The sequence below is a fragment of the Dipodomys spectabilis genome, unplaced genomic scaffold, assembly GCF_019054845.1.
Source record: "Dipodomys spectabilis isolate Male_0828 unplaced genomic scaffold, ASM1905484v1 ptg000002l, whole genome shotgun sequence".
Classification (NCBI taxonomy): domain Eukaryota; kingdom Metazoa; phylum Chordata; class Mammalia; order Rodentia; family Heteromyidae; genus Dipodomys; species Dipodomys spectabilis.
In genome coordinates, this window is record NW_024870679.1 from 30,345,157 (window position 1) to 30,364,097 (window position 18,941).

At 36.3% G+C, this 18,941-nt stretch overlaps 1 protein-coding gene across 1 annotated transcript in view; it reads right to left on the minus strand.

Moving 5' to 3' along the window:
• The window catches only part of LOC122109216 (serine/threonine-protein kinase TNNI3K), a 276,701-nt gene that overhangs the window by 180,550 nt on the left and 77,210 nt on the right, over window positions 1-18,941 (minus strand). Inside the window, exons 7-11 of the mRNA XM_042681475.1 lie at window positions 15,722-15,860; window positions 8,674-8,818; window positions 8,489-8,593; window positions 2,405-2,499; window positions 1,400-1,549 (exon numbers count right to left, since the gene is read on the minus strand). Coding sequence (XP_042537409.1) covers window positions 1,400-1,549; window positions 2,405-2,499; window positions 8,489-8,593; window positions 8,674-8,818; window positions 15,722-15,860 — 634 coding nt within the window. The remainder of the gene's footprint in view (window positions 1-1,399; window positions 1,550-2,404; window positions 2,500-8,488; window positions 8,594-8,673; window positions 8,819-15,721; window positions 15,861-18,941) is intronic.

Below are 18,941 nucleotides of genomic sequence, written 5' to 3' on the forward strand. Positions count from 1 at the left end.
TACTTTCCATCTATACCCTGTGATCTGAGCCATTCGCTCTTTCAGTCATTTGCAATCACCTTCAGGAAGATTTACCAGTAAGTATCTACTGACAAAAGGCAAACTGCCCCTTAGACAAGAAATGACTTCTTACCATATGGCAGAAGGTGAAACTGCCCCCTAAGAAAGAGGACCTCCAAAAAGCTCATGAGACCTCCTGCCATACAAATTGTTATTGCTCCTCTCAAGTGGCTGAAGCCACAACAACTTCCATGGAACCCCTCCAGAGTCAGAGTACAATGGGTAGCCAGGCCACACCGGTGAATCAGTGTGGATACTTCTCTTCTCCTGCCCATTGTAAAGCTAGAGAAAATGTTTGTATTACTAAAGATATACTGAAAGTGCTGTCTCCTAAATTTTCTTTCTCTGTCCTTCACCATGTCTCTTTAGCAGGTAGGGGAAAGTGGCCAGATTTGACTCTGTAACTCTTGTACTTTGGGTCTGAGATCTAAAAGTCTGGTTCATAACTATTTTAATGACAATGTATATGCTCCATGTCATCTCCCCAAATTAAACTCCTTAGGAGTTTCTTTGTACAAGTAGAACTTGCTTAAGAGGTATAATATATCTTAATACCAATGACAGCAATGGTGTTTAACTTCTGAATGTCTCTAGTTATCTTTTCTTGAAATGAAGAATTTGTTATCAATCATCTTTATTCCTACCTGTTACCACTACCACTGCTATCACTAACAAAATACCAATTAGGAATTAGTTATTTTGTGACAGTTACTGATCTAAGCAAATTGGGCATATCATGTTACTTAGTCTTTATGATCTTGTGAAGTGGGAGCTGTTGTTATCTACATTTTCAACTGAAGAAACAGGAACTCAGCAATTTTAAGTGGAAAATCATGTCAAAGTACATGACCAAAACTGAGTTCTCATACCAACACCTCAAGCTTTCACCATTTTGAGTTTAAGGAAGTTTACACTTAAACACTAATCACTGGTTCAGTTACATTGGCTCAATGACAAACATTGTCAGCAGCATTTTATTTGACATATATGTCTTTTTCCTTTATCATTATTTCTTTAAAAACTTGGATGTACATTAGAATATGAAAGATATATAGACTATCTCTAAAATCCACTCAATTACCATTACCCCTCACAATTTTTACTTCTCTTCAGTATGTCGATACTGGCAATGTCTTCAGTTCATCTGCTGCTCAGAAGTTGCTTTTTCTAATAATGGTCTGTTGGACATTTTTGATCCAAGCCCAGAGAGATTCAAATGCAATCTACAGATAAGCAGGAGTGCAGGCATCAAAGAATCAAAGGAATTATTGGTGCAGTGGCATAATCTATGCACACAGTTCAATGTGTCACTACAGAGGTGCAATGATTATAAACATACCTTTTTCATAAGCCCACATCAAACATGTTTGCTCATCTTTTTCACCACTAGACCTGCTGGGATCACAAGCTACTAGGTTCATATCAGCGCCATTATCCAGTAGGAATTGAACCAAGCAAATGTGACCATGGTAGCAAGTAGAATGTAATCCTGTAAGAGAAAAGAATAAAAGGGTAAAAGGAGGAAAGAAGAAGACTTGTCCTTTGGTTTTCAAAAGCCAGCCATCCCCACATAATAGCATTACTTCTACAGATACAAAGCAATTTATTTTTGATGATTTTACTATTAAAAAAGATAATACACAAAAGATTTTGTTTTTGTCAATCTGCTAAATAGATTCCTTTGGTCACTATACTTTCTATCTTTATACATATATATTAATGAACAGTATCTTTGCACACAAAAAGAGAATGAAGATCCCAAAGAAAAAGAGAATGAAGATCCCAAAGCAGGTTTTTTTCTTGAGTACCAAACCTAGGCCAGTTTGGAGGAGTCTGTCTTTCCTGACGCAAGCTTAAGAGGATACATTGATAAAATATTTAGCCTAGTAATGAAACTGATCCCAATCCAATATGCTTTTTATTATGACTTTTCATCATGTCATCAATTTTAAATAATCTTAGTTGATAAGATAACCTCTTAGAATTGACAACTTCCAATACTTCTTCCCACTGGTCACAACACTGTTCTTTTTGTTGTTGTTGATGATGGAGGTGGTGGTGGTCTTGGGGCTTGAACTCTGGGCCTGGGCACTGTCTCTTATCTCTTCAGCCAAGGCTAGCACCCTATTACTTCATCCACAGCACCACTTCCGGTTTTCTGGTGGCTTATTGGAGATAAGAGTCTTATAGACTTTCCTTCCCAGGCTGGCTTTGAACTGGGATCCTCAGATCTCAGCCTCCTGAGTAGTTAGGATTACAGGCATGAGCCACCAGCCCCTGGGAAACACTTTTCTTAAGAACTGATAAACGTCTGAAACTAGTGATAGTCTTACCACAATCTTACTTGTGTGGCCATCTCTTCCTTGGTGATTGATGTTTACAACATTCTGATCAAGAAGAAATTTAACCAGGTCAATGTTCTTGCCATAGGTACAAGCACTGCAAGACATCAAATAATAGAAATAGACTGCCATTTTTATGGGCTGAGTCATATCATTTCCAAAATATATTTATTGAGCGCCAAATCTCATAACCTCAGTAGATGACTATAGTTAGAGATGGCCTGTTTAAAGAGGTAGTTAAGCTATAATGGAATCCCCAAAGTAAATCCTAACCCAATAAGATTGGTCTCTTACAGAAGTTGAGATTAGGACACATAACACACTCTGAGGAATGATCACAGTGTGAGACAGGGTGAGACAATAATCATCTTCACGCCAAGAGGAATGATCTCAGAGAAAACCCAATTTATCAATACTGTGATCTTGTACTTATAGCCTGTAGAACTAGAGACCATAATTTTCTGTTGTTTTAGCCACCTAAGCTGGAATTTTGTTATAGCAGTCCTAGTGAACTACTGCAGACTTGATTAATTCTGGATAGATATTTGTGTGTTTATAAAAGTGCCAAAATGGAGAAGAAGGGAAGGAGAGAAGAGAAAAAAGTGATTTGCTTGTGTTGTTGTTGTTTTTAAGGCAAGCCCTGTCCAACAGTTTTAAATCCCATATACTTGTATCTGGAGTGAAATAAAGGAAGAACATTAAATTTCTAGTATTTTATTCATTAATTATTTCTTTTAATAGTAGTTTATTTTTACCTAGGTATTACCCTATGAGATGATCAAATGCAGAATCCAGCTCTGTACTTAGAATTATTCTTAAATCTAGGTCACTGCTTGAAATTATTCCCTGGAAAAATCATGTCCTACCTCTGAAGACTCCCTCAGTTAGAGGATAAGACATCAATGCTGTCATTGTACTAGGGAAGCATTGGATGAGAACTTGAAACCTAGTGCTTCTTTACAAACATGTCAGAGGATCAAGAACAAATCCTTTATCTTCTTGATTTTAGTTTTACCACCTATCTCACATAAGAATAAATAATATATTCTGTATTTATTGAATTGTTGCTGAAATGTCAAGTGAATTAATACTTACAGAATCACATTACAACCTATGGAGAGTATGCATTATGAGCTCTTTCTGGCTGGGAGGAAATTGGGAAGGAAAATGAACATATGTTTGGACTCAAAGGAATAAGATTTTTACAGAATAATATTTGGTGAGACAAAGGACAAAGGCTGAACCAATGCAACAGTGATAATCACAAGACAATACATTGGAAATGAACTTTACTACTCAGCAGGGGTGGGAGGGTGGGGACAAAGGGTAGGAAACCTGGGAGAAAAACAAGGGAGGGGTAACTGTTTGAAAAGAAATGTACTCATGGTGTTACATATGTAACTATAAAGCCTCTGTAATCACCTTGACAATAAAGTTAAATTAAAAAAAGAAAAGATTGGTGAGAAAATCTTGTATATTAAAAGGAAGTTATAAACATCAGTGTAGTTGTGGAGGTGGGAGGGAAGGGATGGCAGGGAAAAAACAAAGGAGGAGGTAACAATGCTTGAAAGGAAATGTACTCATTACCTTGCTCATGTAACTGTAACCACTCTGTACAGGAATTTTACAATAAAAATGTATTAAAATTAAGATGATATTAAGAGAAATGAAGCCCAAGATGGGGTCACAAGCGGTTTTTTTTGCTATTGTTTCTAATGTATTTATAATGTATCATGTGATTTTTTTTTTTTTTGGTTTCTCTGTATATTCCTTCCCCACCAAATAACACCTGGTTTCAATGTATTTGATGTCAGTGCCCTGCATCTTGTATATATACTTCTCTAATTTGGGGAGGGGAAGGGAAAAAATGAAATGCTTAAATAGGGATACAGGTTGACCCATTGTAACAATAAGAGGTACAAGACACTAGGTCAGAAAAAAGAGCTTTAGAGGAACCTCCAACCTTTCCAAAGTGGTTGAACAAGTTTACACTCCCACCAACAATGCAGTAGGGTTCCTTTCTGGCCACATCTCCTCCAGCATCTGTTGTTAAAAGAGTTCTTAATTATAGCCATTCTAACTGGAGTGAGGTAGAATCTCAATGTTGTTTTGATTTGCATTTCTTTTATGGCTAAAGAGGTTGAACATTTCTTCATGTGTCTATTGGCCATTCTTATTTCCTCTTCAGAGAAGTTTCTCTTTAAGTCTTTAGCCCACTTATTTATTGAGCAGTTGTTTCTTTGAAGATTTGTTGTTGGGGGATTTAATTTTTTGAGTTCCAAGTATATTTTAGATAAGACCCTTGTCCGTTGTACGGCTAGTGAAGATCTTCTCCCAATCCGTGGGCTTTCTATTGATATTGGTAGCTATGTCCTTTGCCATGCAGAAGCTCTGCAATTTCATGCAATCCCATTTGTCCAACCTTTCTTCAATTTGTTGTGTTTCTGGGTCTCTATTAAGAAAATTTTGGCCTGTGCCAAGGAGACCTAGGGTTTCTCCTATTCCAGGGTTTTCAGGGTGTCTGCTTTGACTCTGAGGTCTTTGAATCATATAGAGTTGATTTTTACCCAAATGATCACAAACAAGACCATACTAAAGCTACCAGCACAACTATGTTTATTGCAGCATTATTTACCATAGCTAAGATATGGTACCAACCCAGATGCCCCTCAGTAGATGGATGGACCAAGAAAATGTGGCACATATATATATATATATATATATATATATATATATATATATATAATGGAATTCTATGCGTCCATCAGAAAGAATGACATCGTGCCATTTGTTAGGAAATGGAAAGACTTGGAAAAAAATTATATTAAGTGAAGTAAGCCAGGCCCAAAGGAACACAGGTCCCATGGTTTCCCGCATTTGTAATAATTAGTATATGTCTGGGACTAGCAGAAAAGGTCAAAAGCTATGTACATATGACCAGATAAGTGATGTTAAGTGAAATGAACCCCATGATAGGGACACAAGTGTTTTTTCTTTCTTGCTATTGTTTCTAATGTATTTATAAGGTACCATGTGATTCTTTTTGTTGCTTTGTAAGTTCCTCCCCCACAGTATAACCCTGTTTTCACTGTATTTGATGTCAGTATAATTTTTGGAGGGGAAAGGAAAAAACAAAATGTTTAAATAGGGATACAGGTTGACCCATTGTAACAAAGAGATGTACAAGACACTGTTGAATAACAAACTTTACAATTTAGGTGGGGGGGGGAGGGGGAGGAGGGGGTTGGGAGGGGGAAGGGGGAGGGGAGTGTAATTGTGAAAGTGGGAGGGAAGGGATGATAGGGGAAAAACAAAGGAGGAGGCAAGAATGCTTGATAAGAAATGTACTCATTATCTTGCCCATGTAATTGTAACCCCTCTGTATGGTATTTTCACAATAAAAATCTATTAAAAATTAAAAAAAGAGTTTAGATGCATTTTGCCTATAAATGTGTTGGGATATTTAATGGATGTTCTGATTTCTACTATGTACTAAGAAAGTTAACATGCATAGAGAAAACAGATTTGTAAGGTAAATAAATTATACCAACTAATGTCAATGGAATTTTATTTTTTGACTAGTTGTTGTCATAGTTTCCTTCTCAGAAAAGCAATAGCTTTTTCTATTACTTGTTCTCCAGCAATACTGTACTTTCAAACTCTCGAGAGCTATAAGGTTTGTCATACTTGACTGGACTGAGCTGGTATTGAGCAAAACCCCATCTAAATCATGGCTAAAGGAATAGCGCAGGGGCTTGGTTCTAGAAGAAAGAGTCCATTAAGTTGTACTATTCCCTCTTCCTGTGATAGCCTTGATCAAGTTATTCTTTTTTTTTTTTAGCAAAATACCATGCATCCTCAACACCACTGAAATACTGCTCCCTCTGTGAAGCATTCCCCTGAACCAAAGGCAGAATTCATTGTTGTCTCCTCAGTGTGCTTGTCACTTCAGTCTTATTGCAGTTGGCACACTGGCTATAGTCATATATGTATGTATCTTTGCTTTCCCTCATTCTGTATAATAGAGATTCCTTCAGGAAGACAGGGATTCGGTCATCTTGACTTTCCTACCAGCGTTAACTGCCCCTAACAGGTCCTTAGTAATTACTTCCTTTCTAATTGAGTGAATAAAAATGGCCATTTCAATGCAATGTGCCATAACAACCTATCAATCATATCAATGTATCATCTACCAACTATTTGCCTTATAAATATGATCCATAATACTAAATATTTAGTAGTCCATGGTCTGAATTATTTTATTCACTTTCAAAGCTACTATTTATAGAAAATGATGAGGAAAATATGCATACATTTGTATTTCTATGCATATATGTTTATATGTAGGCATACATGTACATATGAAAATGCATGTGTGTATGTTGCACACATATGTACATGTGTATTTGGATATATACCTAAAATAATGAGTACATGGGATGCTACCTATGTGCGAAGTACTGATTTGTACAAAGAAAAATATGAGTGAATTCCTCACGTAATGAGTTTTTTGTAGTTATGTGGCTAAAACAGAATATGAATATTAAATTTTTATTTCTAGTAGCCACAGGTTTAAACAATATAACTGCTAGGTTTATGCATCTAACTCACTTCACAAATCTCATTCAGACAACCACCTGGAGATGAAAGTTACCCCCTAATTATAGTAAGTTCTAATTCATGTGCAAGGGTAACAAAAGTCTTTTAAAGCTGGCCTGAGATTTCAGCTATAACAGGCATGACCAAACAGAGAAATAAGACCCAGCAGTATGGACATATCACCTCTGCTACTTTCTCCTTCAGGCACAGATCCCATGTTGACAGAGATATAACCTGAAGAGTTCTTGTCTCTGTTCTGTTTTCTAGTATGTTTTTTAGAAAGCAGACCAAACCTTTTGGACTACAACATTGGTCTAGATAAAACCATGGAATTCAAGTTCAGCAGACATTTTCTACATTATATTTCAACCATAAGAAACCAGAAAGTTACTTAAATTCTCTGAGCTTTAATTTTCTCCAAACTTATAAAATGATTATAATTATTAAATGTGCAAATCTTTTGAAGTTATCTTAGCTTACCTTTTGCGCAACTTGTTGGTTAATTAAAAAGTAACTAAAAACTCACCTGTAAAAATGTAAAATTTGATGGGTTGAGGCCTGATATAAAAGCATCAGCTTTATTTTATTCTGATAAAAAGAGTCTACTCATTTCTATTATTAACTAGTATGATATGATTGTTATATAAACAATAAAGTAGTCCCAATGAAATACTAAGAAATATGTGGTATATAGATAAATGATGGTATAATAAAGATTTACAAAACTCATTTTTTTCAGCAAAGTAGCAATCAATTATAAATAAACGATTTAAATTTTATAAAACACCCACTTTTCAGCAGCTTATGGATTTTCTAGGACTCTTGAGCTTTTAGAGATAGTTTTGTTTGATTTAAAAGATTTATTTATCTATTTGTTTATTTTTGATCACTTTTTCAGTTCCTGCTGATGCTCTGGGTATTTTTCTAGACCACACTGTGAAGGGCTCTCATTGATCCCCAGAAAAGAGCTACTGCTTTTTCAGGTATTGTGTGGCCATCCTGACTAGGCTTTTTATAGTCTGACAGATGAATGTCTTAGGTAGACACATTTGCACATAAAGGTTTAAGTAGTAAGGAAGAAGTGTCATACTTGATGCTGATGAATTCTGGTAATGAGCTTCTTGTTGGAAGAGGATTATTGGCACAACCCTATTTGGCAGGTTTCCACAGACTGAAGAGGAATAAAAGCAATACACATACAGATGTTGATATGCCTGTTGCCTTGGCAACATTAGTCCTTGTCTTTATGGCTGCTGCCAGGAAACCAGCATCTGGCTCCTGCCCCATCTGTTGTGCTGACTGCAGCATCTGCCTCTACCTCTTCTTCTGTGCTTCCAGCTCAGGCACCTTGTCCTCTGCCCTACCTCTGCTATTGCTCTCTGATTGCGACATCTGTTACTATTTGTTGTAGCTTTCTGTACATGCCTCGGGTGCTATCTAGGGCATCAGCTAAGTTTAATGGCTAGTGCACATACATGGTCTTTTACCTGTGAAAAGCTGTTTCACTGAAGATGTTCTCTTTAGTCAGACTTTCAGTTTCTGTTACTTGAATGATTTCTTTAGCAACTTCAAATTTACCATTGTAGCATGCCCTAGATGTGAAAAAACTTTGTGAAGTTGGAAGGTACGTATGGTATATAGCAGGGTCAGTGGGATGCTATGCAGTACTCACAGGTGCAAAAGGGTGTCTCCATAGATGTTAACAACATGAGGTTGAACTTCCAGATCACTTTGAAGCAAATATTTCACTATATCGTGATGCCCAAAACGAGCACAGAAATGGAGTGGAACATGGTCTTCATTATCCTGAGCATTCACTACCATTAGCAAGAAAAAAAAAAAAAAGGTATGTCATTTAGAGTGACCTGTTCTCTGCTTGAGATATATATATATATATATATATATATATATATATATATATATATATATATATATATTTCCACAGACTTGTCCTGAATGCCTGAGAACTAATGGCATTACCAGAGGGGGGGGAGGAAATGGAATCAATTTAGAAAAACACTATAATAGGCAATTACCACATCAAATAGGTTCTTCTGTAAGTCCCCTCAGTTCTACCAAATGCAACTAATCAAATAAATCCGAATGGTTTCTGAATGGTCCTGAAATCTAGCAAGTATCCAGGAGGTACTTTTCACTTTATTTCCACAAATATTAACTTTCAAATTGATTTTTTTCTTCTCTGGAGGTTGTAAAAAATATTGTAGGTCTTATACAGAATGCCCAACTAAAAAATTTGGGTTCTTTGGGTTATGGTGAAACCTGACAATCTGAATAATAAAGACACTATTTGGGAGCAGCTGATGAGCCTTTACACTGAGATTTTTCACACTACACTATATAAAGCATCTTATAATGGAAAGGAGAAACTCATCAGAGAAGGCAGATTTCATTCACTGTGCCACCTTAGACAGTTACGTAAAACTTAATTGTTTTATCACTTCGTCTTCGTCCTTCTCTTTGGACTACTCTGCTTTGTAGCCTCCTCCATATTTGATGAATTCCCTATAATGAATTCCTTGTGCTGAGCATGCTCTAACACAGAAGATAAAAGTCTGCTTTCCAGGACTCTTTTTCTTTTGAGGATATACGATCAGTAGAGGGTGACCATACAGAGAGTTTTGTTGTGCTGAGATAATTCTTAACAGTGACTCTTCTACTCAATAGCCCTGTGGTTAGGATATTTATCTATCTTATAATCTTCTCTAGTGAAAACACTGCATATTTGATGCTGATGACCAAAAAGCAAGATGTAATATTCCCTGTTAATGTGGTAATGGTGGCAATAGTTTCCTCCAGTTACTCATGAAAGGAGGTCCCACCACAGCTTCATGGTCTCACGTTGTTAGCCCCAGAAACCTAAGGGATGTGTGTGTGTGTGTGTGTGTGTGTGTGTGTGTGTGTGTGTGTGTGTGTGTGTGTGTTTAGAGCAGGAATGGTATTGTGTCTTCACAAGTTTAGTTTTGGGGCATGAATTTGGATTCCGTACTGTACTGTGAATATTCCAAGTTTGGTTTTTCTATGGTGTACTGGGATAGATTCTCTGTATTATTATGCATATAATGTTTAAATTAGTAATGCTTAGCTTGAGATGCTTGAGACATTGATACACTCTCATTCCACAGTAAGGTTAATGATCACTATGTGTCAGGCACAATACTAGGTGTTAGATGTATTTATGGCTTATCGTTAAGAATGGGTCTAGGCAAGCTGAAAGGTTGAAGGGACATCTTCACCGCAGGGCATCTAGTACTCAACTATCACACACAGACTAGGACCTACACTACTTCTTCCCTAATTTCCTCACTTAGAAATGTTCTGTATGCTAAAATAGTCTAGCTGGATAGTTAATTATTACAAGTTGAAATAATAATGACTGCACACCAAAATGCTCAATCTAGTATGGATCTGAGTTTAAGCCATTATCTCATAATTAAAATAAGTGGATTCGCATGTTTTATGGTATAACTTTTGTCCCAATCAAAGTTTTGTTGATGGTGATGGTGACGCTATTTGAACCATATCATATCCTTATCACTAGTTTGCTTTAATTGTTTTTCAGATAGGAACTCATGCATTTCCCTGCCTCCAGGACTAACTTCATATGCCAATTCTCTTACCTATACCTCCTGAGTAGCTGGGATTGGTACAGGCATATAATAGATTTGGCATGCTCAGAAAAATTTATTTATTGTTTTGTTACTTTATATGAAGAACCACAAGGACTAAAAGAAAGACGCAAGTTAAATGATAAAAAAAAATAGTAAGGGAAATCTAAAGAAGGCAATAGTAACTTTAAAATTTTGAATATAGTTTAATTTCCATTGCTAACAAAATCACCAACTTAAAAAACACTGATTTAGGCCATTTAGCTGATTATATTTGTTGACAACCTTCCTTATTTCATTGTCCTGGAAGATATCAGGCCAAAGAAAATTCTTTAACAAAGTCTCTGAGCTTCTTCTCCTGAGACTATTATTGCAAAATAAATCCTTGAATCTTTTGTTTTCTATTAAGTAGTTCTTTCAGAAGTATGTCCCTGGTTCTTTTGATTATCCTTGTTTTTATGATACTTCCCTTTCCTCATGTTCTATTCAAAGCTGGGTAAGTCAAATGCATGAGTCCATGCATGAAAACAATCTGGAGCTCACATCCTTTGGAGCCCAGTTCATCTGGAGGGATGGGTAAAAGGTTTTTAAGGTCCAGAAGAAAAATGTTATATGATCTTCTACTAATTGATATTGTTTCCTTTGTCAGTGCAGATTCTATTCAACCTTATTCTTCCCCAATTGAATGCATATACTTCAAAGTAGATTATCTATTTGGTAGATTACCTGCAGTGATCTAAACATTTTTTCAGTTTTAACAGATGTCAATACCAACTGAAGGAGAAATATGGGATCAGATCGACAGGTAAGTTTGCACAGCTAGTTTAAGGCTACATTAGACATTGTAATGTCAGTTTTTTTTCCCTTGCACCAATATAGTCTGTGTGTATATAGAAAAATTGAATATGTATGTGATATTTTATTTTCTCTAACTTAATATATTATTTAGAGATTTAGATTACGGAGACTTCAAAACAAAGGAATATATGTAAATCTTATTTAGGAAACTGTCTAGTAGATGATCTCCACTTTCCAACAGGAAGGTGGTCAGCAATGCCTTTTGCAATGCAGATTGAATGTGTGTGTGTGAAAGAGGGTGGCTATTTCCTTGTTTCTGAGTACTGAACTTGATAAAATAAAAATTTCCAGATGAACACAGAAATATCTGCCAATTTTAGAGTCTCTTTAAAGTAATTATTAAATGTGTTTCAAATAAACTTTTAAAGACAAATCTGTGCATTCTCTCCTACAAAATATGGTATGATTCTCATGGTCTTGGCACATTTTATAGGATGTTCTTTGTTCGGTATGGGGGTTTGAACTCAGGTCCTCATACTTGCTAGGTAGGTACTCATCTGTTGAATCACACATCCAGTCCTTTTATGTACTAGTTGTTTTGAGGTAACTAGACATTATGCCCAGGCCTGGACCACAATCCCCTTACTCTTTCTTTCTTTCTTTCCTCCTTTCCTCCTTTCTTTCTTTCTTTCTTTCTTTCTTTCTTTCTTTCTTTCTTTCTTTCTTTCTTTCTTTCTTTCTCTTCCTTCCTTCCTTCCTTCCTTCCTTCCTTCCTTCCTTCCTTCCTTCCTTCCTTTCTTTCTCTTTCTTTCTTTCTTTCTTCTCTCTCCCTCCCTCTCTTTCTTTCTTTTCTCAACAGGGTGGGGTCAAGTCACTTTGAGGCTCCGAGGTGGGGAGGGGTTGAAAATATACAGGAAGACAAACTCTGACATTCTTGATGGGGTGGGCCCTTCCCCAGCCCATAGTCTTGAAACATGCTCTTATAGTTCTATGCTTACTTCCATAGTTAAGGGTGTCAGGCTCATACCAGCATGCTAATTTATTCCATTGAGGTGGAGTCTCAAGAACTTTTTGTTCTGGCTGGCTTTCAGCTGCAACCCTCTGAGTCAGTCTCAAGAGTAGGAAGGATGAGACCTATGAGCCACTACATCCAGCTCATAGATTTCGATTTTAACTAGTTTCATATAAAAGAATAATGTTGCATAAAATAACTGGCATTTAACATTAAAATGACAAATATTAATCAATTCTGAATTTAAAATTTCTCAGTTTCAATTTTATCAAAGTGATAAATTTTGAGCCTTATTATTTTTTCACATAGAGTTCTGGAATATTTTGACCTTTCAACCTCATTCAACAAATACTACATTTCTCCCTTTTCTATGCCCTAGGAGATACAAAGAAATAGACTAGGACTTGAATAGGTTAGTATTTTAAGCATACTGAACTGAAGAACCTGCTTTCAGAATTACATTTTGGCCAATTTTGTAACCTGGGTTTCTTCTCATTTGTGATATTCTGTTACCCTAGAAACACACTGTAAATACCAGGTTTCAATTTTTACCCCTTTGGGAGTTATTCGTTTAATCTTTTTGTAAGTCCATTTACCCTAGGAGAAGTTGAGACAAAATAAATCATCTTGAGGTTTAGTTACACTTAGAAATGAAAGAAGTAACTATTAATAAGTCCTGCACAGTATCCACAGCATTTTCTTTCCTTTTTTTAATTGCTTCAACTGCAAAAAGGGACTTAAATATCAAGTTGCACTCTAAGAAAATAAAAGGTCGAGTCATACTGTCTTGATTTTTCTCTAAATGATTGAGTAGGAGGCACATTGTACTTCTGTGATTTGGAAAGCAAACGCTGAAAATTATATTGTATCATACTGGTATGTAAGAGGAGCGCGGGTGCAGTTTACATTCACACTGCCTTTTGCAGAAGAGTTCTTTGATCCTGGAGGCATGCTGATCATAAATGACACTCATTTTGCCATGAGTAGGCTTCGGGATTGTTCAGAAGAATAAAAAGTTGAAGTTTGCATTGATAATAAAGAAAAAACTGATGCAGCCCTTGACCTCATGGAAGAGCGAAGCAGTTTCAAAAATACAACTATATGTTTTGTGATTCACACAAATGCATATTTCCCTGTTCTAAACAAAACGAGAGACTTTAAATAAGAACCAAGGAACAGCTTTTCTTTTGTTCTGACAACAGACATTGTCTATAATAATGTCAGAGAGTAGATGTCTGAGTGATAGAGCACACTGGTTTATAGAAAACAATGCAAACCACACATCTTCAAGTTTACAAATAATATAATCCCTGCTACTGACATGGGAACTGGAAGCTGCCCTCACCTCTTGCCTCAGTTGTATCTGGGAAGCTTCCTGCTTTCTTTGTAAGTAATGAAAACATAGCTTTATTAGCTGAGTATCAATCTGAATTCTGAGCCAAGGAACTGGCAGTTCTACAGGTTTGACAACCATGTCCTTTTGGAAACGTGCATCATCCTGCTGCAAAGGCCAAGAGCTCTTACAGCTGGGCTTTTAATTAGGTCTCTAGGGGGTCAATGGAAGAATGTTGGTTATGCCTGAGAGAATTTAATGGCAAGATGTAACTCTCAGTGAATTTGTGTCAGAAAAATAAAAGTTTATGAGGGAGATTTTTTTTAGTAACTCTTCTTTTAATCAACTTTCCAAAAGTTCTGTTATAATTTTAAAAGTAAAGAGGCAAGAAAATGTTATCAAGCATCTGAACATAAAGACTTCCTATAAAGTAAACCAGGTTCAGAGCGATAAAGATTGCACGTTTTTTATTCTCATATATGAATGTTAAACATGAAAGAAAAACATAGCTGTGAACACACACAGAATCAGATATGTGTGTGCATGTACACACACATCTGTGTGAGTATATAACATTTGTGACTGTGGACAATTTGAGAGGATTTTGTTCAAAGAGAATGTTAGAAAATAAGCAAGACCAAATAAATACATCTGTGAATAAAGTTGATAGAGGAAACTCAGTAAAAGCTGCAGAATAATCATAGTAGTGGCAATGGGGGGAAACAGGAGTAAAGGAGGGGCAAGGATTAAAATGCTGTGTACACAAGTGAAATGCCACAATCTCAATCACAATCCGCAATAACTGAAACAAATGAATGACAAGAATGTAGAATAAGTCCTGCTTAAGGCGAAGGCAGTAGTGGGAATGAGGAGGGTGATAGAAGAGGTGAGGGATGTGAATATGGTCAAAATACTTTCTGTGCAGTTGTGAAAATGGCAAAAATGAAGGTTGTAGAGATTGGTTTCAGCAGAGGGGGAGGAAGATAAGTAAGTGTGATGGAAATGGTGCATCTAATCAAGGTATATGGAAATGGTAGGATCAAGGCACATCCCATATGTATATATGAAATTAACTGGACAATTAGTTGTTCATTTAAAAAATGTGAAAAAAGGGAGGAAAAGTATGCTCTGCTATGGATTCTAAATTTTATTTTTCAAAATTATCACTCAAACTGTATCACTATCAAAATTTTAAAAATTATCCTTATCATTATCATTATAAAAATTATAATCTCTTTGTACAACCACTTAATAATAATTTTAGTGTCAACTAAAATTTATAATAATGCAACATTGAACATTGTGATATATTGTGATATATATTGTGATATATTGCTTAGTACAGTCAAAAATAGTACAAAAACTTTGTAAATATGTCTAGAAATTTCCTAGAAAAGCTAATATGTGTGCCCTCCTTAGTGCAGCAATTCTATTCTAATATATACACTAAAGAAAAATAACTGCATATATTCACTTGGATAACTTGGATAAGCATGCTGCTGGTAGCCACATTCAAAACAAATGTTTTTAAATATATATATATTGTTTTAAAAAAGAAATGATTGTTGCCCGGCGCTGGTGGCTCACGCCTGTAATCCTAGCTACTCAGGAGGCTGAGATCTGAGGATCGCGGTTCACAGCCAGCCCGGGCAGGAGAGACTGTGAGACTCCTATCTCCAATAAACCACCAAAAAACCGGAAGTGGCGCTGTAGCTCAAGTGGTAGAGTGCTCGCCTTGAGCTGAAGAGCTGAGGGACAGCGCCCAGGCCCAGAGTTCAAGCCCCACGACCGACAAAAAAAAAAAAAGAAATGATTGTTTCTAGAACAAATTAGCACCAGATTATAGGATTAGTCAACTTTAAGGTTATTCTCTGCCAAACACAGGAAGTATTAGTAGAAATTAACTATACATAATGTGAAAAACAGCAAGGCTTTCTAATCATAATCTTACCATCTGCTTTGTTCCCATCTTCCATTAGGCGTTTTGCAATATTAAGGAATCCTTTTGCAGATGCTAGATGGAGTGGTCTGTCTCCAACTTCACCACTTACATTTACATCAGCACCAAGTTTCAAAAGAAGGCGTGTTATCTGAAGGATCGGATCCATTCATTTGAAATTAGTTTAGAAAGTCAAACAATATTGCAAAATGTTGAAAACATGGAGCACATGTCATTAAGGTTTTCTCAGGTTATGTTCATCTGAATATAACAGAAAATTCTTACTCCACTGGCTTGAATCTTAGTATTGAGCAACATAAATACAAAATCCAAAATGGGAGCAATTCCATTAGGATTTCCAATTCTACCATCCTCATAGCAGCAACAGACTTGTGTAGCAGCTCCAGAAATAAAATGATAAACCAAAATACAGAATAGAGTAAGAAACTACTTCTACTTTTTGGAATAACTGATTATATATATATATATATATATATATTATATGTTGTAATATATTATATAAATATATATACAAATATATATCTTCTTCCTCCTTTTCCTCATCCTATTCTTCTTCCTCTCCCTCCATCTTCTCTTCCTCTTTTTCTTCTTCCTTCCTCCTCCTCCTCCTTCTTCTTACTCCTCCTCCTCTCCTCCTCCTCCTCTCCTCTTCTCCTCCTCCTCTTCCTTCTTCTTCTTCTCCTCCTCCTTTTTCTTCTTCTCTTCTTCCTCTCCCTCCTCTCCTCCCTTCTTCCCTCTCCTCCTCTCTCCTCTTCCTTTTCCTCCTCCTCTTCCTTCTTCTTTCCCTAGAAACCAGCTTCCACTACCTCCTTGGCCTAAATTAGACAATTCTCTAAATTAATACCCAGGCAAGAGGAAAGATTGGCTGAATGACTTGATGTAACCATGATATAAAACATAGTGTCTAGAGAGTTGGAACAGTTCTTTAAATAGAACCAACAGAAGACAAGTGAGCAGTGGAATAAAATCCTGAGTGTTCAAGCAAACAAACACGTGTGGCGTGAAGTGGTAATTATCAGTATGATAATTTTTTTTCAAAATTGACCTACAGTGCCTGCTATTGATCCTATTGTGTATAATTAATGCTTTAAATTTAGAGGCAATGCAGTATATTTGTTTAGGAGTTAAGGTCCAAAAAAGATGCAAGGTCCACAATAAGGTAGCCTTAGAATTATAATCTGATTCATACTAGATGTAGATCTTGAGAAAATGGCTATTCTCATGCTGTGTCATTATAGATAAAATAAAAATAATGATGTGACTTATCTCTTTTCAGTAATGAAGGTCAAAGAGATAATCTGTTTAATATGAATGTACAATATCTGACATATATATGTGTGTTTATTGCTGAATTGAGACATTGTTTAGTAGTCTTGTATTAGAGTTATTGAGAAGATGGGAGCAGGTAGGAAGAAATTAAAAAAAAAAAACAAAAAGAAAATTCACTCTACTTAAGTTTTGAAATTTTACTTTTGCCATTTTTTCAAGTATCCCCACTTATCAATTTTACAATGCATATCTTCATTGCATATAAATGAACTACTCTAAAATCACCCATAACCTTTTCTTTTTTTTCTTTTTTTTAAATTGTGAAAATACCATACAGAGGGGTCACAATTACATGGGCAAGGTAATGAGTACATTTCTTTCTTTTTTTGGGGGGGGCGTCCGGTCGTGGGGCCTGAACTCTGGGCCTGGGTGCTGTCCCTCAGCTCTTCAGCTCAAGGTCAGTGCTCTACCACTTGAGCCACAGCACCACTTCCGGCTTTTTTTCCCTGCTTATGTGGTGCTGAGGAATCGAACCCAGGGCCTCATGCATGCAAGGCAAGCGCTCTACCACTGAGCCACCTTCCCAGCCCCAAATGAATACATTTCTTATCAAGCATTGTTGCCTCCTCCTTTGTTTCCCCTTCCCATCCCTTCCCATCTGCCACCTCCCCACCCCACCCCCACCCCACCAAAGTTGTAAAGTTTGTTTTTCGATATAACATCTTGTACATCTCATTGTTGGAATGGGTCCACCTGTATCCCTACTTAAACAATTTGTTTCTGAACAATCTATTTTTCATATTTTCTTTATAGACAGATTAATAGTAGTTTAATTCACTCTTGGTTTTCATGGCAGCTCAATGATCATTGTTTATGTTCCTACATGTTGGAATTCTGGCATTTTTTCTGGATATCTGAATAAAGGAGAGACAGCCCCAGTAGCCCCAGCAGTCTCCAATTAGCTGGGACTCCATGTTAGAAGAAGTAGAGAAAAATAAATTAACAAAGCAATTAGCAGTTTTCCTGCTGGTGTTTCAGATATGTTATAGAATTCTTTTGAGTTATTTACATGCATAATAAGGAACATTCACATAATTTCCTAATTCTCTTTCCTGAGAATTTCAAAATTCACTTCAGTGAACCTACTAGGTAAGGTAGAATGTGTGTGTGTGTGTGTGTGTGTGTGTGTGTGTGTGTGTGTGTGTAATTAAAAATCCATAGTTAAGGGAGTGCTAATTACTGTCCTGGCCACTGAGATGCCATTACAAAAGTGAATTCAAGCTCTTGAACTACTTTACCCTTTCCTATTCCACAGTCAAGAAACAGGACTTGTGTAGAAACTTCTCTAAAGTATGAAAAACACTAGATAGAAATTCTAGGCAGAATGCTAGCAGGGTGCATTATGGGTAAATGGTTTCCTATTACATATATGAGCTATGAGCAAGAATTCTGGAATCTGGTTTCTATTCATTAGGTAAGATTAGCCAGAACAAGTCATCCCATCTTCAGTTTCTTCATTGCCATCATTTCTAACAGGGAATAATATAGCTCTATTTCTGGAGTTGTAAGCATTAAAGAAGTCATTACATATAAATCTCTCAATAAAGTGAGTGAAACTCAGTGACTGTAAAAGCAGTGATGCCAACAAAGAACCTGAACACTTTGGTTTTCTGCTGGCTAAAGGGCAGATCAAAGCTTAATTCAGAGATATCAGGCCAGCAGAAGTTTACTTTCTAGGACCTTGTACTCCTAAGCACATATTTCCACTTACAGAGACTCCATAAATTCTGATTATGTGACTTTATAATGGATAGATTTAAGTTAGCTCTGAAATCGATTGTCTATTAAACACTATTATTACATACCTAGGAAATATTGCTCTTGGTACAAAACATCTTTTCTTCCATTTAAAAATAAGTAAATAAACCAATGGCAGGGAACA